Genomic DNA, 24,353 nt, shown 5'->3' with positions numbered 1-24,353 from the left:
AGAAGCTTACGATAGATGCCAGAGGCAGAGGCACGGAAAGACGACCCATTGGGGTCCCTTGTGAAATCCGTCTCCACCCACACGAAAGGCAGGGACATGGTGGGGTGGGGGGCTCCAGCTGCAGGGCGAGTGTCCCAAGCACATTTCTCCTGAGACCTGGGAGGTGTCACTAACTTTGGAAACACCTGAATTTTCAGCGTAGGACCGTCCCCTCCCCTCTGCCAATTCGCTGCCTCCCCTTGAGGGCCTCTGAGACCTTCCTGAACGCCTGTCTGTGTCTGTCCTTGTTCCTGAGACCATGTGCCCAGGCTAGACGGCTGGCATTCTGATTGCTTCCCAGCCTGTGAGGAACTGTAGGGGTGCTCACGTCCCCCAGCCCCCACTTCTCTAGCCCTGGGCCAAGGAGTCCTCAGTAACTCATACCCCCTCTCTGCCGTCCTCACTGGGAACCCCCCCCCCAAGGAAAGATCTGGGCTCAGCTACCTCTCCTTTGGGGTGGCCGGAGCCTCCTTGGAGGGGGGGGGTCCCCTTCCCTCCTCCCTTCGGAAAGTGTAGCAAACTCCCGTCCATGGCTCCGTGGCTCTGGGGAGAGAGGCCAGGGTGTGAAGTTCCAGGAGGAGATAAGACTGCCTCCTTAGGCTAACAGCTGGAACTGGGTGGGGAGAAGGCAGCTCAGCTCCAACCCTGCGGATTAGGGAGATTAAAGTGACAGAAGAGAGAGATGTCCGAGGGACCCAGAGGTGAAAAACGAAAGGCCTGGGGGCTGGAGCTGGTGGGGGCAGGGACTGGGATTTGGGGACCCTTCTCCTGAACCTTCCCATAGAATCTGGGGTGAAAAGGCACAGGCTGGGGAAGGCGAATGTCTTGGTCCCTCTGTGTCTTCCCTGTCCCAACCCCACCCCCATTATTCTCCAGCTCCCCGGTCAGCCCTCTGGCTCCTGGCCCCCCCACTACTGCGGTGGGCACCCCCTCTCCTCACCGTGCTGCACAGTGACCTCTTCCAGGCCTTGCTGGGTGAGTAGCCCCAATCATCTGAGGGGCAGTGTTTGGAAAGGGCTGGCCTGGGCCTGTGAGGGCAATGCCCAAACTTGGGGGCTGGTTGGGGGCGTGGAGGTCCCCTTGGTCCAAGCAGGGGTCGGTCGTCCTGACTGTCCCCCATCAAAGTCCAGCAGCCCTGGCTGGAGGAGCTCCTCCCTCACCGGACAGAAGGAGGCCAGAGATGGTGGCAGGGGTGGCCCGGGAGGCAGGGGTGGGGGAGGGTAACTCAGATCTGTTCTGGTGACAGACATTCTGGACTATTATGAGGCTTGTATCTCAGAGAGCCAGGTAAGGGGGTGAGGTGGGGCTGCTGCCTCAGGGGAGCGGGCAGGGCTGGAGCGAAGACAGCCGATGTTGAAGACTTGGGGGCCCTGGGGACAAAATCCCGAGTCAGGGGTGCAGAGAATGTTCTCTCTCCTACCCTGTAGCCCTTCCTCCTCCCGCTCCCCCCCTTTTCTTTGCCCCAGTTTCAGGCACCAAAGAGTCCAGGACAAAATTACTTTTCAGGCTTCCTCCTGTGAATCCTGAGGGGGAAGTAGCCCCCCAGGGATTCCCTCCTGCCAGCCCCTCCCTCACACCCTGCCCCCGGCCAGGGCCTGGCTCCAGTATTTAAACCAGCATGGGTGCTCCCTCCTCATCATCTCTGCTGTCGGCGCTGGTGCCCGGCCAGGCCTCCATCTTTGCCACAGGGCCTCTCTGCATCTGCTGTTATCTCCTTTCCCATTATCCGGGTTCCTGCCAGCACCGAAGCAGTTAACTCTGCCAAGGCACCCCCCCCATTCTCGCTCCTCGTTCCCTCCCTCCCTCCCCCTGCTTCCTCTCTCCTCCTCTCTCCCCTTCCCTCCTCGGCTCCACGGCTCCCTCGGCCGCTGCCGCCTCCGACCCCCCCCACCCCACTCCCCCGCCACGGCCCCTAGCCCCTGGCCGTTAGGCAAGACCCCCCCCTACCCAGGGGCTCCCCGAAATCCAGTTCCCCTCCCCCACCCCAGCTCATGCCCCAGCCCCCGAACTCCGGGGCTGCCAGCCCCCGGTGCCCCCGCCCCTCCTGAGAATCGGGGTGTGCTCCCCAAGCCCCCTCCCCTCCATTGGGGACCCCCTTTTAGGGCCCCCTTCCCCTCCCTCCCACGCTCCCTCCCCTTCCCTTCTCCAACCCCCTCTTTCCCCTCTCACCCCTCCCCCCATCCTGGCCCCCCCTGCAAAAGTGGGGTGCGGAGGGGGGAGGGGTGAGAACCCACGGAGGGGAGGAACGAAACTCCGATGAAGTCAGAGCCCCTTACCCGCCGCCGCGGCCAGCCCCCCCAACATGGACTGTCTCTGTATAGTGACAACCAAGGTAAGCATGATGGGGGGGGGCTATAAGGTGGGGGGGGGCGGGTATGAGTTTGTGGGGAGGGGTTAGGCAGGCCTAACCTGGGGCTGGGGGCCCAGGAGTGACAGCATCAGAAGATGTATTTGGGGGTCATGATTTAGTTTTGGGGTTCACGTCTGAGATAATGCTGGGTTTGGCCACAGGTGCCCCCTGGGGTGATCCCTTTGTACCTGTAGAGAAATGGAAAATTTGGGCTGTCTTGTGGTTTGGGGGGGGCTAGTGGGTTTTGGGGTTCGCCAACGAGGCTTGAGGGAGACTTATTTAAGGAGAAGCCTGGCTCACATGGAAGTCCTGCTCTTGTACATTGGAAGGTGGACTGCATGAGGGGGGGGTCCTCTTCCCTCCTGGGGGGACAGACTGGCTTGTAGGTGTCTTGTGCAATTTCAGGGGGCTCTTGGCATGGGGGTAGAAGGTTATTGGTTGTGAGTGCCTGACTGGTCTGGGGGTGTCAGCTGGCGGAGAAGGGGTGGGCCTTCAGGCTATGGAACGAGCATCTTGTGGTGGATGCATTCGGGGGTACTCTCGATTTGAGGGAACCGTCGATGTAGGGTTGGATCATATGGAATACGGGGAGAGCTGGGAGCTGTCAGAGGGCTAGGGCCTGCCACAGGGCCACCTGAGGGAATGGACCAGGTGAGGTGAGGGTTTGGGGTACTCCCCTGGGAGGGAGAAGAGGTTGCCAGACCCTGAGGAGGACGACGAGAGCTTTGGGGAGACAGGGGATTTGAGGAGGGGGACCAGGTGGGTGGTGCAGAATTTGGGGGTGGCCCCGGGCAGGTGCTCAATATCCCTGCCTCCTCCCACACCGTATCCTCCCCGTGTTGGGAGAGAGGGAGAAGAGCAGATTAAGGGGAATGTTCCTCTTACCCCTGACACTTGGGATCGAGGTGGGGGAGGACACCTGGATTTCAGGTTCCCCGGGTGAAAAGGAGTTGGAGCAGGGCAGGCCTGGCAGCCGTGAGGATCGGACGAGCCTGTGGTCCGAGCCTGGAAGGGGCAGATCTTGGATGGGGAGCATGGGGCAAGCTCCTGGTGGGTGCTGCAATCTACCTAGGTCTTGGCTGGGAGACTCTGGGACTGGCAAGCTGGGTGCCTGGTGTGTGGAGGGAGGCTTGGGCGGGTGGCAGGCAGCTGGGGGTTGGGGGGTGGGACAGGAAGTGGGGGCCGGGGAGGCGGGGTCCGGGTGAGTCACAGGCTGGGGAGGGGGTTATATTTAGTGGGAACTGCAGCTTCTCAGGGGAGGGAGCTGAGGACACACATGTTCCCTGCCACAAACTCACACATGTGTGTACACATGCAGTGTGCACGTGTGAGCATGGATGGAAGAGACTGGAGGCTGAGGACCTTTAGGTCCGGAGCCCCCACCCCCTCTCCAGAGCTACTTGCTTGTCTGCCTCCCCCCGCCGCCCCTTCTGTGGGCTCCAGGCTTTCTCCCATGCTGCTGCTTCCCCCGTTCCCTGTGGTTTCGGTGGATTTTTGTGCCTCACTTTCTCTGGCCTGGCCTCCTTTAATGTCTGTCTGATCCTTAGCTTCTCCTGTCTCCTGCCTTCAGCCTGCCCCTCAGCCTTAGGCTCCCTGGCTGTGGTCCTCCGGGTGACAGGTGTACCCAGAAAGCCAGTTGGAATGTGTGGGCCCTGCTTCCAACATGTGAACACACACACACATGTGCGAGCGAGGGTGAGGGGCATGCCTGCACTGGCAGCTATTCTGGGAGGGGGAGTTTATTCATCTCCCTTCCAGACTCCTACTTCTTCGATGGAGCCCAGAGTGAGCATCCCTTAAGGAAGGAGCCTTGCGCAGAGAGGATCAATCATGCATTTGGGGTTTTACAGAGGCGTGGAGGAGACCCAGAGCTTGCCACATTCCTTGGCCGGAAAACTTGTCAGTCTCGGGATGACGAGGACTCCAACTCCCATAAGGCCTTGAGGCACAGGAGCCCTCCTGTTAGAGGGCTGCTGTCCGTGGGGCTGTTGGGAGTTGTGGTACATCTCTATCCAGGGCAGCGGAGGGGTAGCCGAGAGGAGCCAGCAGGGGGCACAAGGCGCTTGTTTCCCCGCCCCCCCCCCCAGCCCCCCCCCCCATCGTCCCCCGCTCCCAACATGCTGGGTGGGGTAGGGGGTGCCCAGGCTTTGCGGTGGTTGAGCTTCCCAGCTCCGTTTGAGAGCCCTCCATCTTTCATTGCCTATATTTAGATTCCTGCCGCAGTAGTTGAAGGAACACTTATTGAATGCCTACCATGCGCCAGGCCCTGTGCTTTGTGCTCACTCCGCCTTTAGAGCTATCGCTCAGTCTTGCTCCGCGCCGGGGTCTCTGCCGGTGTCTGCCTCTGAGCATCTCTTTCTCCCACTCCGCCCCCGTCCCTCCCCCTTCTCCCCGCGCTGCTGCCGCCGTTGCCATGGCAACCGGCGACGACTGAAGTTGCGTGGCCGACTTGAGGGCCGGGCGAGGGTGTCGGAGGGCGGAGCAGAACAAGTGGGGGAGGGGGGAGAGTGGGAAAAGACCGGGGGTATCGGGCCGGACCCCGGAGGCGAAGCGGTTAAACCCTCCGGGTGGTCCTTATTGGGCAAAGCTGAGATGCCGGGGGCGGGGCACTGTGGCCAAAGGCCTCATTCATTGGCGGACAGGGGCGTGGCGGAGGGACAGTGTGGGCGAGGCCGGGGGAGCGAATGGGCGGGAAGTGGACGGGGGCGTGGTCTCTTGGAGGCAGGTGGGTGGGGTCTGGCTTACTCTATCGAGGGAGGCGGTGGCAGCCCTCGGAATGGGGCGGGGCCTGAGGGCTGGGTAACCTGACCGAAATGAGGGCGGGGCTGACCCGGCAGGGGCGTGGCGTGGTCCCATGCGCCGGAGGGAGACGGGGTTTTGAGGGGCCTGTTGTCTGAGGAACTGCGGGGTGCGGGGGTCTTTGGAAAGGAGAATCCGAAGGCTGGGCGATTGACGTCTCAGTTTTCCTAAGATGGAGGCCTGTTCAGATTTCATCAGAGCACAACCTCCTACCTCAGCTCTCCGTTCCAGGGAGACGGTTGCTAGGCGACAGCAAAGTCCTTGATTGCTGCGTTGCCAGGCAACAGGGAAACGGAAAATGGAGGGAAAAAGGAAATGGGGGATGGGGGAGGGTCTTAAGGGGCCACAGCGCCCACTGGTGGAGAAGTAGGACCTGTGCGTTTTCTATTCTAGAAGGAATTTCGAGCTCAGCTCTTCCGTAAGGGCTCCCTCTGAGGATCCAAGCATTCTACCCAGATGCGAAACTAGGGCATTGGGGGTCATCTTGGGGGCGCATCTAACAGATTCCGATAACGGGGAGGGAGGGACATGGGCGAGATTCTAGGGCAGTCTGTCCTCTCTGCCCTGTGTGGGCATTATAGAGAAGCCAGAGAAGCCGATTTGAGGCCACTGCTCAGTGGGCTTTAAGAGTTGGGAAGGTGGGCGTTCAATGGGATAATATTTGTAAAGAGAGGCTTTCAGGTTCAGTTGTTTGGGAGAAAATGGAAACCTCTGAGGCAGTCGTTTTGGGGTGTTGTGGAAGATTTGTGGGTCACTGCAAATTGCAGGCCAGATCTTACTTTGGTGAATATTTTTTGAGGCTTGGGTGTGGGGGGTAGATCTATTTGGGAGCACTCCTGTAGCAATGTTGGAATTCAGAATCATGGAGGTGATGTGAAGACGTAGGAAGGGCAGCCAGAGAGAGGAGTGATGTGTGAACTTGAGGGGTGAAGGAAAGGGATAGGGAAAGATCTATTAATTTAAAGGTTTGGGAATAAATTGAAGAGATTACAATGGAATTTGGAGGGCCAGCTTTAAGATACATTAAATACTCCCAGAAATTGGAGTCGGGTGTTTGGTTTTTGTTTTTTTTTAAAGTGTTTCTTTTTTAAAGTTTATTTATTAAGTGATCTGCACACTTGAAGGGGAGATCACTTGAACTCAAGACTCTGAGATCAAGAGTTGTGTGCTCTTCCCATGGAGCCAGCAGGGCACCCCACTGGTGGTACTGGGGCTGTGCATATTGGAAAATCATGAGTATCTCATTAGATGCAGGGATTTGGACAGGGGACCCCAAAGGAATTTGAGGACTGCTTATTTGGATGTTGACGTCATAGGAAGGGTAATATTTGCACTAATGTCAAGGTCTCCGTTGGTGGGTTGGGGGATATGATTTTAAAAGGGAGGATTTAAACGGTGGTTTAATTTGAGGAGACAGCCGGTGTGGTGTCTGTGGTCCTTAAGCTCCTGAAAAGCATTGTCTGGCTATCAAGTTATGGGGCTGGACTGCTGGTTAGAATAGGAGATATCTTGGCATCTGAGGGGATGCGGTCCCTATTAATAATCCTTGGGGAGGGAGGGGGGTGGGGCTTGTGGGAGGCATTTTAGATCTTGGGGGGTGTGTGTGGGGGGGGTCCCTCTACGATGAGAGTGGAGTGCTTCCTCCTTCTTGCACCTTAGGAGTCCAGTAGAGATGAGTGGTCCATGGAGCTTTGGGAGTTTTTAAGGACCTGGTGAATTTAGGGGCAGGAAATTAGATGAGAATTACAGCTATAAGCCGGTAAATTTCAGGAGTGTTTCTGTTGGGGTTCCGAATAGGAGTATACTGTGGAAGGTGAAGTCCACAGAGAAACAGCTGGAACCTGGGAAGTTGATGGCTAAGAGGGTCTCCCCTCACCCCCTCTCTCCCATCGTGACGCTCTCCCGCACTGCGCAGGCGCCTTCCCCCCCCCCCTCCGGCCGCAGCCTCCAGTCGCCGCGTCCGCCGCAGCCCCCGCCCCTCTGCCCCTCCCCCTCCCCCGACCCTGGGACCCTTGCTCTCCCACCCGTCCCCTCCCCTCAGTCCCCCCTCCCCTTCTCCATGTCGGCTCGGAACAGATTCGCCTCCATGTGTCTCTGCGTGGTACGTGCCGCGGTACGGGCTCCGGCCCCGCTCCCCTCTTCCCGGACCCCCCAAATCTCAGGGTGCAAGCTTCAAGTGCTGTCGCTCTTACTTCTGCTTGGCGTGGGGTCTCTGGGTTGCAGTGTCTCGCGGACAGGCGCAGTGGGTCGCCCCTCTTATCAACATCCCCCTTTCACTCACACCCCTCTATTTTGGGGGTGCAAGCCTCGGTTCCAGGTCATTCTATGCAACTGGGGCTCCAGTGACGCTAGGGCCAAGGGGAAAGGAACAACAGCGACCCCCAGGCCTTTTCCTTGCCTCTGCCCTAATGTATTGGGGGTTCAGACCTGGTTCCAATACCATCGGAACTGTCGCGGTTGGGGCCCAGAGTTCCAGTGGGGTAAAACAGGGGATCCTCCTTTCCTTCCTGTCCTGCTTTAGTTGTCCTGTAATCTGGGCTTGAGGGGTGCTGCCCCCGACCCCCACCTGCCAGTCTGCAGTTTTGGAATTACTCTCCCCCCCCCCCCCACACCCCTCCAGACGTTTTTTTTCTTCCCCCCAACCCCTTACTACATGTACAGTACTCTGAAATTTTCCAGGGACCAAACATAGGCCCTAACCTCCTTCAGCCACATTCTGGGGACTTTCATACCCTTCCCTTGTGCCCTGGGTCCCTCACATTGTCTCCTAATGCAGGGGAGTCTTTCCCTCAGTCCTAGACAGCCCCCACCCCCTGGGGGTAGGGCAGGGAGACGTGTCTGCAGTCTCACTGTGATAAAAACTTCTCTTTGTTTCCTCTCTAGAATAAATGACGAGTTTCTGTGATTCCATTTTCTTTCTGTGCACCCTGACAGTTCTTCACCAGATTCAGGGATCCCCTCTGCGAGGTGGGCTGAAGATGGAGAGGCAGTGGACTCAGACCCTCCCCTGGCTCAGGGAGACTAGAAGCTGCACCCCTGGGCCCTGCCTCATGACCACGCAGGGGATGGGACTCTGGGGAAGTGGACAGGGGAGCTGTTTCCGCCCGTCCCCCCGGACCCCCAGTTCTGGGGCACTGTCCAGGCTGCAGACCACCTTTTCAGAGTGTGGAATGGACAGCCTCTTCCAGGTCGTGGAATTCTGTTATCCAGGATGGCCTAGCCTTTGAGGGGGGCTATGTAGCTTATACCCACCCCCCTCCTTACTTCTCCTTCTCTACACTTTGTGCCCATGGCCTTGAACCCTGGGAGCCAGGATTCTCTCTTCAGGTCTGCGGGCCAGAAAACCGGGTGTATCTTGATGAGCCCCTATTTTCCTTCTCAGAGGTGCTTCATCTCTGGCCTGGGTGGGAGAGGTTTCGTGTTGCCAGCACCGTTTTCCTTCTCCTAGTCTCTTGCTGCGCCCTTAGCCACGGCCAAACTTGGGTTACATCCCCAGAGTTTTCAGAATCCTACTAACAGGCATTGACTTTGATAAGCTGCCTCCAGTTGGATCGTGCAACCGTTGCCCTCCAAATGTTGGGGTACTCAGCTTCTCAGATGCTTTTTTTGAGAGGGGAGTTCTGCCTTCTCTCTTCACCTAGGTGTACTTGGGGGCGGGGTCTTCTGTCTTGTCCCCAGGGAACCCTGCTCTTTCCCCGAGCTTGGGGCTTGGGGGGGGGGGGGCTCTGCCCCTCTCTGGGGGGCTGGCTCCTGAGGAGTGCGGAGGCAGAGGTGGGTGGACCCAGGCGGGGTCGCTGCCCTTCAGCGCTGTCTCCAGCTGCCCCTTTCCTCTCTCTCTGGCCCCCAGTTAATCTCATTTACTGATGTCCTTGTTAAGCTAGCAGAGGAGGCCGGTGAGATGGCTGGTGGTTGGTTGGGAAGGGACTCGGGGTCATGTTGAGTCTTTCACTCCTAAAGGCCAGAGGGAGACCAGGAATGGACTCTGAGACCCAGCTCCCCCCCTCCTTCCCCCGGTCAGCCAGCCTGGAAGACACCCATTCCTGTCCCCCTCCTGAGCACTACTGCGTCTGTTCCTCCCCCTTCTGCTCCCAGTATATCCGATTATTGGCTGGGCTACGGCGGCGTTTGTAGGGATGGGGCCAGACTCGTGGGGGCCCCTGTGCAGACTACTTGGGGAACCAGCTGGGCCAGTGGAGGGGGAGCTGGACCGGGAGCTGGACCAGTTCAGCTTTGTCCTGCCTGGGGGACTGATGCCAAGTACCTGCTAGTTGAAGGGCCTGACTGCGGTCCCTGCCTCTGTCTGGCATGCCAGTGCTGGACAGCCAGTAGCTCTTGGGGTAGAGGCTGCCGTGGGGAGACTGAGGCAGTGAGGGTGGGGTGGGAGTGAGGTGAGACGCCGGGGGCGCGGCAGCTGGAAGATGGACCAGGGAGCTCACAAACCGGGGGAGTGGGGTGAAGATGATGAGGGAGGCAGAGAAGTTGGGGATGGACGTCGAGAATGGGGGTTCGGCGTGTCAGAGGGCTGGCGCAGTGACAGGGACTAGTATCTGAAGGCCTGGGCCAGGCGGGAGAAACGGCGGCCGGAGGAGGGGGTGTGCCGGGTGGAAGGCTCCGGGGACGGGGGGAGGTAGGATTTGGGGTGGGGGGGAGCAGGGGGAGGGGCTGGGATTTGGGCCGAGCCGAGAGGTGGCGGTCCGGGGCGGGAGAGGGGCTGTGGGAGGGTGGAGAGAGGGGAGCCAATGGGCTGGAGGACCGGGAGGGGGAGGAACTGGTCAGGCCCCAGGGCCTTCCGCACCGCACTGGCGTGGGGGTGGGGGTGGGGGGGGCGGGAGAGGAGGCGGCCGGGCGGGCGGCCTGGAGCCCGAGGCGCTGGGCCGGCCCCGGTGACGCCTCGGTCCCCATCCCCAGAAATACCGCTACCAAGATGAAGACACGCCCCCTCTGGAGCACAGCCCGGCCCACCTCCCCAACCAGGTAAACGCCCCCGAGCTGGTGCACGTGGCGGAGAGGAACTTGTCCCACCTCGAGGCCGGCCACGGGGTCGTGGGCCACGCCCACCTCTCCCCCCTCAAGGTAGGAGACTCGGGCGGCCCCCTCCCCAGTGCGGCGCTCGGAGCCTCGGAGCCACAAGCACCCCCAAGGGCCGGTAGGGCGAGAGCCGTAGGCGGGAGGAGGCTGGGGCGGGGCGGCTGGGGCCCGGAGAGGGGGCGCTTGGGGTGGAGGGGGGGGCCGGAAACACCTTGTCCCCACCGAGGAGAAACAGAGGCCGGACGGGGGGGGTGGGGGGTGGGCGTAGAGCTTAAAGCCGGCGAGTGCGTGTGTGCGCGTGCCTGCGCGCACGTGTGTTGAGAGGTGTGCGCCCCCAGGACGCCCCCCACCCCGGGTCCTCTTCATTCCTTCACACCCCCACCTCCGTTTCCGTTTTCTGTGTCCTGAGCTCCGTGCGGAGCTCCAGCTGCCCGCATTTGCTCCTGTCCCTTCTCCGCCTCCTCCCCCCACTTCCGGCCCCTGGGCCTGGTTCTGCCTGCGCCCGAGTCTCCAGCCCTTTCCATGTGTCTGGTCGGGGACTCCCAGTCGTGGAGCCTTTCTGCCTCGGTCCCCTGCCCCGGCCTCTGCTCCCCTCCGGGGCTCCCTCCCCTCCTCCCCGCCTCTCCCTCCCGCTGGCTGGCTGGCTGGCTGCTTCTCCAGGATGCTGTCTCTCTCTTCCTCCCACGCACTCTCCTGCTCCCTCCCCGATCCCCAGCTCAGGCCCTCCGCGGGCTCCGTGCTCCTCCTCGGCGGGCCCGCTCTCCCTCTGGCAGTGACCGTCCCCTAGTCGTCCCTTCTCCCCTTTCCGGCCACCACCCTTTTCTTCTTCGAGCCCCTCCCGTCCCTCCATTATATTATCCACGCCCTGTCTTCCCTTCTCCAGTCCCGGGGAGGCCTTGTCTCTGGGACCTCCCCTCCTCCAGGCCAACTATATATCTTCTTCCCCTTCACACCTCTTTTCTGGGGGCACAGGATGGGGAGGGCCAGAGGCCCCAGGCGAGCTGTGACATTGAGGGGAACACCGTGGGGGCAGGGGTGGCCTTCCAGAATCTTGCAGGATGCCCTGGGGAGGGCGAGGCTGGAGACATTTCACCACGAAGTCAGGGAGGAGTTTTCTGAACCTGGAGATGGGGAGGCAGGGAGGGGGCCGCGGTAGGTTCTGGGGTGAGGAAGAGGAGGAAAGGAAAGAGGGTTCTCTGGCCTGTAGCAAAATGGAGAGACCCCAAAAGGGGGAGAGGCCCTGGGGCTGACCGGGTGAGGCTGTGAAATCAGGGCCAAGGTTGAGTCGATGGAGAGGAACAGAAGTCTGGCCCTGGAGGTGAGGAGACAGCACAGAGTATTCCTGTGAAGGGCTGACAGCTGCAAGGAGTGGAGGAAGGCAGACTCGAGTCGCTCTTTGTGGGGTGGGGCCAGGAAGCTCCCTGGGGAGGGGATATGGGGGAGAGGGAGCGTGCAGGGTGGTAGTGGGCTCAGGTTATCGAGTGTGGGGATCAGGGTGCAGGGAGACAGGGAAGCAGAGGAGAGAGCGCTGGTGGCCCTGAGCCAGCCAGCAGGGGGTGGGGTGGGGGGATCTGGGGACCAGGCCCGAGCCGGGGGGGACCGGAAAAGTCTCAATTTGCAGAGATCGAGATCGGGGATGGACTGAGAACGATGGACCGTGGTTTGGACAGAATGTCCAGGGTTTGAAGCTTGGATAAGGGAGAGTGGATATCTCTGGAGTGTCAGAAGTTAGGGTGGAGGATGAGGGCCGGACACTGAGCAGGAGGGCGGGTGGGGGTGGGGGGAGGGGGGGAGTGGTGGTGCTGGATAAGGACTGAAAGCCCGTGGAGGGCCAAGGCTGGGCCGGGAGATGGAAACGGAAGGTGGGGCAGGGATATGGGTGCAGGGTGTGGGCTGCTGTAGAGGGAGGGGTGGGAGGCAGAGGCAGGTGGCCAAGGAGGAGGGATGGGGCCTGGGGAAGGAGGTTTTAGGACAAGGATGGGGTGGGGACGGAGGACAGCCTTGTGGAGGGGATTTTGGCCGTGGCTATTGGTTGGATAACAGCATTTGCTGGGATTTGAAGGGTCGGAGGTTGGCGGTGTTAATGGATTTGCGGGTATGAAATCTATTGCAGAGCTTGCGAAGAAGCCTGTAGTGTTGAGAAATAGCAGGAGAGAGCAGGGGCCCTTTGGGGGGGGAGGATCGAGGAGTTTGGGGAATCCGTGATGACTGCCTCGCGCTTCGTAGGCTCCAAATAAATATTTGTTTAAGGAGGAGATAGGTTGGGGACCCCGGAAGGAAGCTCTTGGCCTCCTCTCCCATTGCCATGGAGACGGGGTTTCGGTTGCCCTGGCAATTGGGGAAGCCCCTAGGACCGGCCTAAAGCTGGCCCCGCCCCAGAGTCTAGAGACCCTGCCGTGTCGAGGCGACTGACGTCAGGACCTGGGTACGCCCAGTTTAACCCTTTCCGGAATGGAGGTTGGGGTGGAGGGAGTAGATGAGAAGATAGGACCCGGATGTCTTTCACCACTCCCCCTTCCTGACGTCTTTTGCACTGCGTAGGGTGAGGGGCGTACAAGAGGGAGAACGGGGCCCTTCAGGACGCGCTGCACCCACAAACCTCTTCAGCCTGGACTTATCTCCCCTGGCTGCCGGGGGGCGGGGCCCCGGGTAGGAGAGGCGGGGCTAGCGGATCCCCTCTGCCTTTGGGAGTCTGATCGCGCCTAGGCCACGCCCATCTCCCGCCCCCCACTCCGCCCCCACCCCCGTTGTCCTGGCGACAGGGCCTTCTGGAGGTGGGTCTCCCCAGGCCTTGGCTGGGCTTAGATACCATCGCTAGGCAACAGAGTCCTTAGAGGAAGGGGTGGATTGGATGGCGGGTGGGTGAGGAGGGAGGGGCTTGCAGCTGGGGGAACCCCGGATTCCCGGGACCCGGGGTTTAGGGCAAATGGGTGGGAAGGTGAGGGGCAGATCTGAGGGAGGGTTCTCAAGGCTCCTGGGTGCATATGGGCCGACAAGGGACAGGGATGGGGGGCAGGCCCCGGGGGACGCGTAAGCACTGGGGTGTATGTGTAGCGCATAAGGCAGTAGCTTCCCGTGGTGTTACATCCGGTGAGAAGCTCCCCCTTTCGCCTGCCCCCCCCACTCTTTACCACCTGCTGCTCCCCCATCTGGTTGTCTCTCCCTCCCTTCCCGCTTCTCAGACACCTCCTTCCACATTCAGGGGGGCCCGGGCCCAGGCAGCGTTAGGGCCGTGCACGTGTGCGTGTGTGTGCGCGCGTGTGTGTGCGCGATACGGGTTGAGCTGGGGCCTCGAGGGGTTCAAGAGCAGGCTTGGTTCAAGAGGGGACCCCGAACCGGTAGCCAGGCAGGTGGGACCCTCGATGACAGGCTTCCTCTTGAGCCAAGGCTCAGGCAGCTTTTCATCTCCTTTTCCCCCTCACAGGCCAATTCTCCTCCTGTGATTGTCAACACAGACACCCTAGAAGCCCCGGGATATGTGAGTTGTTTAGATTTTGGGGCCGCTGCAGAAGGAAGGAGGGAGAGCGGGAGGGCCTGGGCCCCAGCAGCAGGGGAGGGGCCGGTGCTCAGGTCGGAATGTCCGGCTCACTGGTGTTGTGTTTCTGGTCCGTGCTGGAGTTGCAGGTGAACGGGACAGAGGGGGAAATGGAATACGAGGAGATCACATTGGAAAGGGTGAGCAGGCTCCCCCGCCCCCCGCCCTGAGGTCCCCCCAGCTCCCTGTCACGCTTCTCTCTGTGCCTGTGTGTACTAGGTGGCCAGTCCCTTAGTCTTGTCCCTTCCTGCTCCCGTCACGGCGCCTTGGCCCATGCCCCCGCCCGAGTCCGAGCCGCCTTGCCCGGAGCGGGCCGCCAGGAGGGCTGACGCTCCTCCCCTCCTTCTGCCCAGGGCAACTCAGGTCTGGGCTTCAGCATCGCAGGCGGCACCGACAACCCACACATTGGTGACGACCCGTCCATCTTCATCACCAAGATCATTCCTGGCGGGGCCGCGGCCCAGGACGGCCGCCTCAGGTGGGGAGGGGACACAGGGCTTAGGGTGCCGGTTCCCTCGAGAGGGAGGGCTAGGGCAGCAGGAAGCTCCTGGCTCAGGCCAACCTCGCTGCCTCCAGGGTCAACGATAGCATCTTGTTTGTGAATGAGGTGGACGTGCGGGAGGTGACCCACTCAGCCGCGGTGGAGGCCCTCAAGGAGGCGGGCTCCATCGTCCGCCTCTACGTCATGCGGCGGAAGCCTCCAGCTGAGAAGCTTATGGAGATCAAACTCATCAAGGGGCCTAAAGGTAGTGACCCGTTGTGTCTCCACCCCCATCCCGACCGTCCCCTGCCCCAACGCCGGCTCCCCAGCCAACCTGGACGTCCACCTCTGTCCTCCCCTCCATCCAGGTCTTGGCTTCAGCATCGCGGGGGGCGTAGGGAACCAACACATCCCCGGAGATAACAGCATCTATGTGACAAAGATCATCGAAGGGGGTGCCGCCCACAAGGACGGGAGGCTGCAGATCGGGGACAAGATTCTAGCGGTGAGGACCCCTGTCACTCTTCCAGCCCACACTTGGGTCTCGCCTCCTGGCCCCCCGGGAAGGCCCCGTCCTCCTTGGCACCTCTCCCACGGTGTTGTCTGTCTTGGGGCTGTTTCTGGCTCTGTCTGAGCTCTCCTTCCTTGGCCCCAGGTCAACAGTGTGGGGCTGGAGGACGTCATGCATGAGGACGCCGTGGCAGCCCTGAAGAACACATATGACGTTGTCTACCTGAAGGTGGCCAAGCCCAGCAATGCCTACCTGAGTGACAGCTACGCTCCCCCAGACATCACAACCTGTGAGAACCCTCCAAACCTCAAAGCCTCCCATGACCCATCCCAGTTACCCCCACGACCCATCCCAGTTACCCCCATGACATCCCAGTGAGTGTTCCTCTTCAGATGCTCCCCACAAAATAGAAACAATGTCTCTTCTTCTGCCGTCCGAGAGTAGGTGAAAAAAATCAGTTACCGTACAAGACCTAGAAAAGCTTGTCGACAGTCTCTCCCCCAGAAGGCACAAGGCCCAGATGGTTTTGTAGCTAATTTCTCTCAAATCTTCAAGGAATAGATCATTCTTCTGCTCCTTCTGAGCATGAGGACAGATAAAAAGGTTCACGTTTCATTTTATGAGGGCGTTTCAAAGGGTCCCAAAGATAACATAAAAGAGGGAAACTCAACGCCAATTTTGCTTCTGAATAGAGAGGGAAAACTTTGTAGGAACATAGTCGCAGACCAAATACAGCAGCCAATGAAGGGAATAACATCGTCACAAAGTAGGGTTTTTTGTTTTTTTTTCAAGAAACTAAAAGCACTTCTGTATTGGGAGACCTCTTAATACGATTCATCGTATTAAACAACGGACAGAAATTGTTAAGGTCATTTGAAATTGATGCGGGAAAAGACGTTGATGAAATTCAACATCCGTTTTCACACGAAAACTTAGTAAACTAAGGACACAGGAGTTTTCTTTCATGTGATGAAGAGTAGTTCTCCTCCCAAGAGGAACCTTGGCTCCTTGGAGAAAGGGCGTGTTCCAGATCCTGTGCCGGAAATGCACAAAAGGAGTTTGTAACATCTTACAGGCTAGAAAAAACAGTAAAGCTACCCAGGACTCTAGGGCGTGTTATCGACGCAGAAGGGGCTCCCACCGGTTATTCAATCAAAACTCCTCAAATGGGTGGAGGTCCATGAGATCATAATGATGCTTAAGAATAACTGGGCATCTTTGGAGGATGCTAGGGGCCCATTCGTAATGAAAACCGGCAAATGCGGAGACAGAGTCAGGTCCTGTGCAAACTGTACCTCAGAATCACCAAATGGTTGATATGGGAGAGTTCTTTTTTATTTTTTTTTATTTATTTTTTAGTTTTATTTAAATGTTTATTTTTGTTTTTGAGAGAGAGACAGAGAGAGCATGAGCAGGGGAGGGGCAGAGAGAGAGGGAGACACAGAATCTGAGGCAGGCCCCAGGCTCCGAGCTGTCAGCACAGAGCCCGACGCGGGGCTCGAGCCCACAAACTGTCAGAAAGTTCTTTTTTATCAAATCATTCCCACCGATAAGTGCTTCTTCCTCCAAAAAAAAAAAAAAAGAGTAGAATATTCTATTTTGCAATCGCCAGTGAAATATCACTGGGTTCTGAACTATCAGAAGGAGGCAGCGGTCCTCAGTGGCCACTAAAGCTCTTAGGTGAGAGCATAGAAATGGGTGGGTCCGCCCACGACAGCTGAACCTGCCAGTCAGTCTTACCTAAGGCGACCAGACATTTCTTGCATCCCGTTGTGGTCTGCTGGAAAGTACGTAGCGTCACCTATGCACAAAATTGAACTTGGAGTCTGACAAAGCCTCTAGGTCGAATTATAGGAGGAATGGGGCAGAGCACACAGTAACAGCCCGAAGATGGAAGTGATGATTTCCCCCTTAGAATTTCCCCAGTCGGGGGTGCGCCCGGGTGGCTCCGTCGGTTAAGCGTCCGACTGTCCGTCCGACTTCGGCTCAGCTCGCGATCTCACGGTCCGTGGGTTCCAGCCCCCCGTCGGGCTCTGTGCTGACGGCTCGGAGCCTGGGGCCCGTTTCGGATTCCGTGTCTCCCTCTCCCTCTCTGCCCCGGCCCTGCGCACACTCTCTGTCTTTCTCTCTCACAAATAAATAAAAATACAACACTTAAAAAAAATTTAAAAACCTGAAAAAGAATTTTTCCCGTAGAAAGTGGGAAATTCCATCAGACAAATGACCTAGTTTTCCCGATCAATGGGTAGCCAAGAGCAGGAAAAAGCGGAGAGGGGCAGGGGGGGACTTTTATAGACTGAGAGATCTGAGGAAACCCAGCACCCACAAGGAAGCCCCCAAAAGCCTGGTGCTAATATTCCCCTCCACTCGGCCACCCCTGGTGTACGGAGGACATATAACCTTCAACTTGATGACCCCCGCCCCCCCCCCCCCCCGTTCCTTGGGAGAACCAGCCCTTCGTGTGGCCTGTGCACTCCTGCCCCCCAACACTGCTGGGATCTGACGCCCCCCTCACACCGCCCTACTATCTGGCGGAGAAATGCCTCCGTCACCCAAGTCTGGCTCTCCTGGTTCCCTGGGGAGGAGGTGGGGCGGCCGTGGGTCCTGCCCGCAGCACCCTCACCCCTTCTCCCACATCTTTCAGCTTATTCCCAGCACCTGGACAACGAGATTAGTCACAGCAGCTACCTGGGTACCGACTACCCCACAGCCATGACCCCCACCTCCCCTCGGCGTTACTCCCCGGTGGCCAAGGACCTGCTGGGGGAGGAAGACGTTCCCCGGGAACCGAGGCGCATAGTGATCCACCGGGGCTCCACGGGCCTGGGCTTCAACATTGTGGGTGGCGAGGACGGTGAGGGCATCTTTATCTCCTTCATCCTGGCCGGTGGCCCTGCGGACCTCAGCGGGGAGCTGCGGAAGGGGGACCAGATCCTCTCGGTGAGGGAAGGCCGGGCCCTGCCCACACCCCTCCTCTACTCCGGGGCTGGGGCCTGGTCCCCGTCCCCGGCGACTCACCCTCCACGCTGTCTCTAGGTGAACGGTGTTGACCTCCGCAGTGCCAGCCACGAGCAGGCTGCCATTGCCTTGAAGAACGCGGGCCAGACGGTCACCATCATCGCTCAGTATAAACCGGAAGGTACCCGGCCCGAAGCTCCCCGCGTCGTGAGCTGAGAGGGTCCTCAGAGCCCGGTCTCCTCAGCTGGTGGCTCCAGTGGGGGCAAGGGAGGGCGGCGGAAGCGCTCCGCGGGGGCCAGAGCTCAGGAACCTTCTCGTCCTTTTCTCAGAGTACAGCCGATTCGAGGCCAAGATCCACGACCTTCGGGAACAGCTCATGAACAGTAGCCTGGGCTCAGGGACCGCCTCCCTGCGGAGCAACCCCAAAAGGGGTTTCTACATCAGGTTGGATGCGCCTCTCTGTTCTGGGTCTCCCCCCCCCCCCCCCCGCCCCAGCTCTTGGCCCTGAACCCTGCCTGGCTCCCCCCAACCCGTTCCCAGGCCTGACGTCCAGCGACCGTTCATGGGCCCCGCTGCTCAGGTCAGCACCGGGAAATAGTATCAACTGGAAAATAGCGTCTGCCTCAAGTGTCCCTACTGCCCGGCAGGGTGGGGAGGGGGATGCCTCTCGGCTGTTTGGAATGTTGCCCCCGCCTGCAGGGGAGGGGGTCACAGCTCTCCTGCTCCCGGGGCATCAGCTCTGTGGCCCCTGCCTCTCTCTCCCCACCCTCTCTCTCCCTCGGGGCTCCCGTCCGCTCTGGCCCCACCTCTTCCTGGAGGTCCAGATCTGCGTTTCTGGCCATCTGCTTTCTGGACGCGTCCACTGGGGTGTCCCACAGGCATCTCTCACTCGACACATCCCGCACTGAGCTCATTGCTTTCCCTCGTGTCCTTGAGCCCTTTATCTTGCTGAACCAGTGTTTCCTCCCTTGCTAACTGGCACCGCCTCAGACTTTGCTCGGCCCTTCCCTCCCCGCTGGGGTCCAGTGGGCTCCTGGGGGCGGTCTGCTGTGGCTCCCAGGTGCCTCCAGGTGGTCCCAGAGCCTCTTCCATTTGGTCCCCTTCGGTCCCGTTCTCGTGCTCTGTCTTTGCTGCCTCCACGGTCTGGCCCTCCCTTGGCTGGACCCCGGGGTCATGACGTAACTGACGGGAATTTGGTACTGATGGGGATAGGCAGGGTTAGCAAAGAGTGGCCTTGTCCCTTCTTCTGAATTTGAGCACCTTCCGGGTTACCTCCCTGACTGTCCCGTGCATGCGTCCTGCGTCCTGCAGACTGCGTTCTTGGGAGGGCGGCGTTCTAGATCTTGCTATAGAAGTTGCACGGGATCCAGAGCCTGTCTGATCTCTGGCACAGTGCAGACTGAGTGGCGTTTAGTGGTTCTGATTGTGTGTCACAGTAGAGCATTTGCTCCCCACACGTTGCGGGGGGGGGGGTTGCTCCTCGGGGTCCGTGGCCCCTGCGGGAGGGGTGTGAGTGGCCACACTTTGCCAGAAGGCCTGGCTGGGTGTCCGGGCACCAGAGAGCTCAGGCGGTGTCTGACCGACGGCCACCCGCCCTGCAGGGCCCTGTTTGATTACGACAAGACCAAGGACTGTGGCTTCCTGAGCCAGGCCCTGAGCTTCCGTTTTGGGGACGTGCTGCACGTGCTCGACGCCAGTGACGAGGAGTGGTGGCAGGCACGGCGGGTCCACCCCGACAGCGAGGCCGATGACATCGGCTTCATCCCCAGCAAACGGCGGTGAGGCTCCCGGGGCCTGCAGCCTTCCTGCCACAGGGGCTCCAGTCCCAGGGGTCCCCGGGCGGACAGCAGAGGCCACGGGCTGCCCTCTGACCCCTCGGAGGCCTGTCTGCTGGGCAGCCTCCCTCCTGTGAGCCTCTGGAGCAGACGTGTCATTGAGGAGTACTGGGGCCCAGGGGCCACCGGGAGGTGGTGTTATCAGCTGGGCCGGGGGAGGGGAGGGCTCTAGGGCCCCTCAGTGGCCATTCCCCTACCCTCCCATCCCCCCATGTCCCCCACAGGGTCGAACGACGGGAGTGGTCAAGGTTAAAGGCCAAGGTAGGTGGGGGAGCGAGCTCGGGTGGAGGAGCGGGGGACTCGGGGCTGAAGCCCACCAAGCACGTGGCCCACTCCTTCTGTTCTTCCTCTGTAGGATTGGGGCTCCAGCTCTGGATCACAGGGTAGGTAGGGTCAGCCTGCGAAGCGGGGGTGAGGGAGCCCTAGAGCTTCTCTTGACATCTCAGGAAGGCCACATGGGGCCCCAAGATCCCTGTCTCCCAGCCTCTCGTAGACGCCCTGCCTCCCACTAGGTCGAGAAGACTCCGTTCTGAGCTACGAGACGGTGACGCAGATGGAAGGTGAGTCCTGGCCCGACCCCGGTCCCCAAGCCCAGCTGCTCCACAGCTGCTCCCCAGCCCGGCTGCTCCCCGGCCCAGCTGCTCCCAGCCTGGCTGCTCCCCGGCTGCTCCCTGGCCCAGCTGCTCCCAGCCTGACTGCTCCCCAGCCCGGCTGTTCCCCGGCCCAGCTGCTCCCCAGCTGCTCCCTTGCCCAGCTGCTCCCCGGCCCAGCTGCTCCCTGGCCCAGTTGCTCCCCAGCCTGGCTGCTCCCCAGCTGCTCCCTGGCCCAACTGCTCCCCGGCCCAGCTGCTCCCCAGCTGCTCCCTGGCCCAGCTGCTCCCCAGCCCGGCTGTTCCCCGGCCCAGCTGCTCCCCGGCCCAGCTGCTCCCCAGCCCGGCTGCTCCCCAGCTGCAACCCCGCCTGGCTGCTTCCTGGCCCAGTTGCTCCCCAGCTGCTCCCTGCCTCTGCCCCCCAGCCCCGGCCCCCAGCCCCGGCTGCTTCCCACTCTGCCCCCGGCCTGAGCTGGCTCTCTGTCCTCAGTGCACTATGCTCGCCCCATCATCATCCTTGGGCCCACCAAGGACCGAGCCAATGATGACCTTCTGTCCGAGTTCCCCGACAAGTTCGGATCCTGTGTTCCCCGTGAGCGCTGGGGCCCTGGGGTGGGGAAGGGAGATGGGGGCGGGGCCCACGGCATTGGGGTGCAGGAGGACACAGGGATTCTCAGAGAAGGGGTGCTTCTCATCCACTCTGCTGCCCCATTTGGAGACCTGGGGGCCCTGGAAGGGGTGTGGGGGAGGTGGCCCAGCCCCTCCGAGTCTCGGTCTCACCAGCAGCCCCCTTGCGCGGTTTGATGTAGGCAGGCTTTAAGCTAGAGGGACGGTGGTTAGATCTTTGGGGGGCGGGGTGACTTCCTGGCAGATACGACGCGGCCCAAGCGGGAGTATGAGATAGATGGCCGGGATTACCACTTCGTGTCCTCCCGGGAAAAAATGGAGAAGGACATTCAGGCGCACAAGTTCATCGAGGCCGGCCAGTACAACAGCCACCTATATGGAACGAGCGTCCAGTCCGTGCGGGAGGTGGCCGAGCAGGTAGGACCTGCGGGCACCCGGCCTCTTCCTCCTCCCCCGCCCACCCCATGGCCTCCCCCCCAGCTCTCTCTAACTCTCTCTCTCTCTCTGTCTCTTTCCCTGCTGGGTCTCCACTCCCTCCTCCGCCTCCTTCTCCTCTCGGGCAACTCTGTCTGACTGCCTGCTCCCCCTGCCTCCTCCCTCTCTGCCTGACCCCAAACTCTTCTCCGCCATCTGTCCCCTCTCCCCGCTTCCCTCGTCCCTGCCCCACTTCTCCTCTCTTCCTGCGGCCTTGCCCTTGGTGGCTTGGCCTTCCCACCTTGGTGCCCTCCCTCTGTCCGGCTCCCCTGTGGCCCTCTGGCCTTGCCTGTTCCTGGGGTCTCCACCCCCCTCTCCCACTCGCCTGCCACCTCCTTTTCCCTGCTGCCCCCCACTCTGCCCTCTCTCCCTCCACGGCTCCTTTCTCCATCTGCCTCTTCTCCCTCCCACCTGTCTCTCCTTGTTTCTTCCATCTGTCTGCCCCCCCCCATCCTACTTCCCTTCTCCCCCTTCCTCTCTCCTGCTCCCGCCCTCAACCCCTCCACCCTGTTCACTGTTGCCCCTCTGGCCTTGCTCTGCCCCGTCTTTTGGGTCCCCTTCCTGCCCGTGCCTCACCCCTCCCTCATGACCTCCAATCCTCTCCTCCTGTGCTGGCTTCTTCCCTTGCTCTTTCTCTCTGTCTTTAACTCTGTTCTCACCTCCTTCCCACCTTGACTCTCTGGCCACGTGTCTTTTGACATCCGTGTCACCTCCTTTTGGCCAATCTCCCATCCCCCACCTTTCCACTTACCGCGTCCTGTCCTGGCACCTCTGTCCGTCCTTTCCTGCCACCCGCTGGTCCCCCTCCGCCCCCCCTGCCCGCCCCCAGGGGAAGCACTGCATCCTCGATGTCTCGGCCAATGCCGTGCGGCGGCTGCAGGCGGCCCACCTGCACCCCATCGCCATCTACATTCGCCCCCGCTCCCTGGAGAATGTGCTGTGAGTATGGTCTCGGCGGGGGGGGGGGCTCCCCTCAGCGCCCCCCTGCATCTGTGGCCCTGGGCCAGTGTCGGACTCTCCCCTCAGAACCTTGGACAGCAGCCCCAGCCGCCCTCCAAGGGGACCGGGCCTGTCCCTTCCTCTCCAGCCTCGGGCTCAGCCAGACTGCAACTCCCGGCAGCCCCTGGGGCACGCACCTGCTGGCCGAGCAGGGCCCCTGGGGCCGTTGCGAGTTAGAGTCTGAGCCCCTTCACGGGGGCTGAAGGGCCGGAAGGATGAGGCTCTGGAGAGGTTCCCGGAGTGGCCGCACCCGGCCGGGGTGGGTCGCGCAGTGGGGTGGGGGTTCGTTGGCGGCCCCGGAGACGACACGGGGAGTTGCGTCTTTCGCCGCGTGCTCCGAATCAGAAAACACTGGTTGCGACTGAACTTGCCGGGACGGAGGAGGTACGAGGTGGGGCGGGACCCGTGCTCAGATCTGCGTCTCCCTCGCTCTCCACAGAGAGATTAATAAGCGGATCACAGAGGAACAAGCTCGCAAAGCCTTCGACAGAGCCACCAAGCTGGAGCAGGAATTCACAGAGTGCTTCTCAGGTGAGGCTGTGGCCCTTGCTCAGATCCCAGGCCGGTGCCGCGCCCGGCGGACAGTTGAGAAAGGCGGCCTCCCTGGGTGGGGGGCAGCCCCACCGCTTGGGGTTTGGAGAGTTAGAGAAAGGGACCACTCCCTCGCTCTGGCCTCATTCCCCGTCCCCCCCCCCCCCCCGCCGTCCCCCCAGCCATCGTGGAGGGCGACAGCTTTGAGGAGATCTACCACAAGGTGAAGCGTGTCATCGAGGACCTCTCAGGCCCCTACATCTGGGTCCCAGCCCGAGAGAGACTCTGACTCCCGCCCTGGTGTGGCCTGAACTCGCCCTGTCTCCGGCCCCCGGGCCCTTGGTCTGGACTGAATTGCCCAAGCCCTGCGCACCCCCTGGCCTCCCTCCCGTCCCTTCTTATTTATTTCCTTTCTAACCGGATCCAGCCCTGGAGGGGGGACACTCCCCTGCATGTAACCCCGCACCCCAGAACTGGGCTCCTGAACCCCAGGAACCTGGGGTCTGGGGAGGAGCCGGGCTCCTGGTCCCGAGCCCGTGCTCCGTAGGACCCTAGCCCCTGCCCGCCCCCGACGCACACACACACCCACCGGGGGCCGCCTGCCCTCCCCCATCTTCTCCCACACACATTCCAGAAGTCAGGGCCCCCTCAAGGAGCACCCCGCTGCAGGGATGCAGGGCCACAGGCCTCCTCTCTCTCCTGAGGCCAGGTCTGGGGTCACCCCTGCCCCCATCATAACTCCCCATGTCCCTTGGTTTCGCATTTAGTTTTTCCCATTTTTTTTTTCTTCTCAAAGGTGGTTTTTGGGGGGGATAAGTGGGGGGACTCTACTGTGGGACCCCTGCCTTCCACATGCCCCCCACCTTTTTTTCTTTGCCGGTTTGCATGAGTGGAAGGTCTAACTGTGGCTTTTTTTTTTTTTTTTCCTGGATTTTTTTTTTTTTTTTTTCTGGGGGGGAAAGGGGAGGGATGGGTTTAGGGAGTGGGAATGTGGGGGGTGGGGCCGGGGTTGGGGGTCGGGAGCCAGGGGAAGACTGGAAATGCTGCCGCCTTCTGCAATTTATTTATTTTTTTCTTTTGAGAGAGTGAACGGAAGAGACAGATACTTGAAACCTGGTGTGTGGCCTGCTTATTTGGGAACCGGGTGAGGAGGGAGACAGGGTGGGAGCGTATGGAAGGGTCTGGTAGAGCTATCTTCGTGTCAACCCAGAGAGGGGACAGTGGCCTGGAGGGGGCCTTGGGGGGAAGCTGAAATCAGGGACGGTGGGTCAGCAGTGAAGTAGGGGCCTGGGAGGGGCTGGAGGCATGGTGCAGTCACCGAAAGACCCAGAACGAGGAAGCCAGACCGGCGTAGGTCCCTGCCGACTTAGCCCAGCCCTGATCACTCTCCTGGTCCTGCTGGACAGCAAAACACTCCCTAAAGGAAAACACGGAGGCAAGTTTCTTGGTTTGTGTTCAGAGCGTTCTGGACAGAGCTGGGCTCTGGCCATGATGTGTACAGAGGTTTGCTAGTAAGAAATACTGTGTAAATATTCATTTATTGGATTTCTTCATGCCCCACCTCTAGGAAAATGGGACCTTGATACCAAAGATTTAA

General features: G+C 60.5%; 1 protein-coding gene across 12 annotated transcripts; it reads left to right on the top strand.

The window, feature by feature from the left end:
- Positions 1-627: 627 nt before the first annotated feature.
- DLG4 (discs large MAGUK scaffold protein 4) lies at positions 628-24,288 on the top strand. Of its 12 annotated transcripts, none has more exons than XM_058705549.1 (22): positions 628-740; positions 916-1,014; positions 1,286-1,326; positions 10,097-10,162; positions 13,641-13,694; positions 13,841-13,891; positions 14,105-14,229; positions 14,328-14,497; positions 14,601-14,737; positions 14,888-15,032; positions 17,388-17,683; positions 17,780-17,882; positions 18,031-18,145; positions 19,303-19,479; positions 19,761-19,797; positions 19,892-19,919; positions 20,049-20,096; positions 20,616-20,717; positions 20,997-21,169; positions 22,056-22,165; positions 22,665-22,756; positions 22,939-24,288. In XM_058705549.1, the coding sequence occupies exons 1-22, from the start codon at positions 722-724 to the stop codon at positions 23,043-23,045; spliced, it is 2,295 nt and encodes a 764-aa protein (XP_058561532.1). In that variant the 5' UTR covers positions 628-721; the 3' UTR covers positions 23,046-24,288. The 12 variants fall into 12 exon arrangements, with proteins under 12 accessions (XP_058561532.1, XP_058561528.1, XP_058561531.1 ...); XM_058705545.1 differs by having other exon boundaries at positions 631-740; positions 10,097-10,261; positions 13,835-13,891; XM_058705548.1 differs by having other exon boundaries at positions 633-740; positions 13,835-13,891.
- The last annotated feature ends 65 nt before the right edge of the window (positions 24,289-24,353 follow it).

The sequence above is a fragment of the Neofelis nebulosa genome, chromosome 16, assembly GCF_028018385.1.
Source record: "Neofelis nebulosa isolate mNeoNeb1 chromosome 16, mNeoNeb1.pri, whole genome shotgun sequence".
Taxonomy (NCBI): Eukaryota; Metazoa; Chordata; class Mammalia; order Carnivora; family Felidae; genus Neofelis; species Neofelis nebulosa.
Note: the sequence above shows the minus strand (reverse complement) of the source record. Positions and strands in the feature narration are given on the sequence as shown.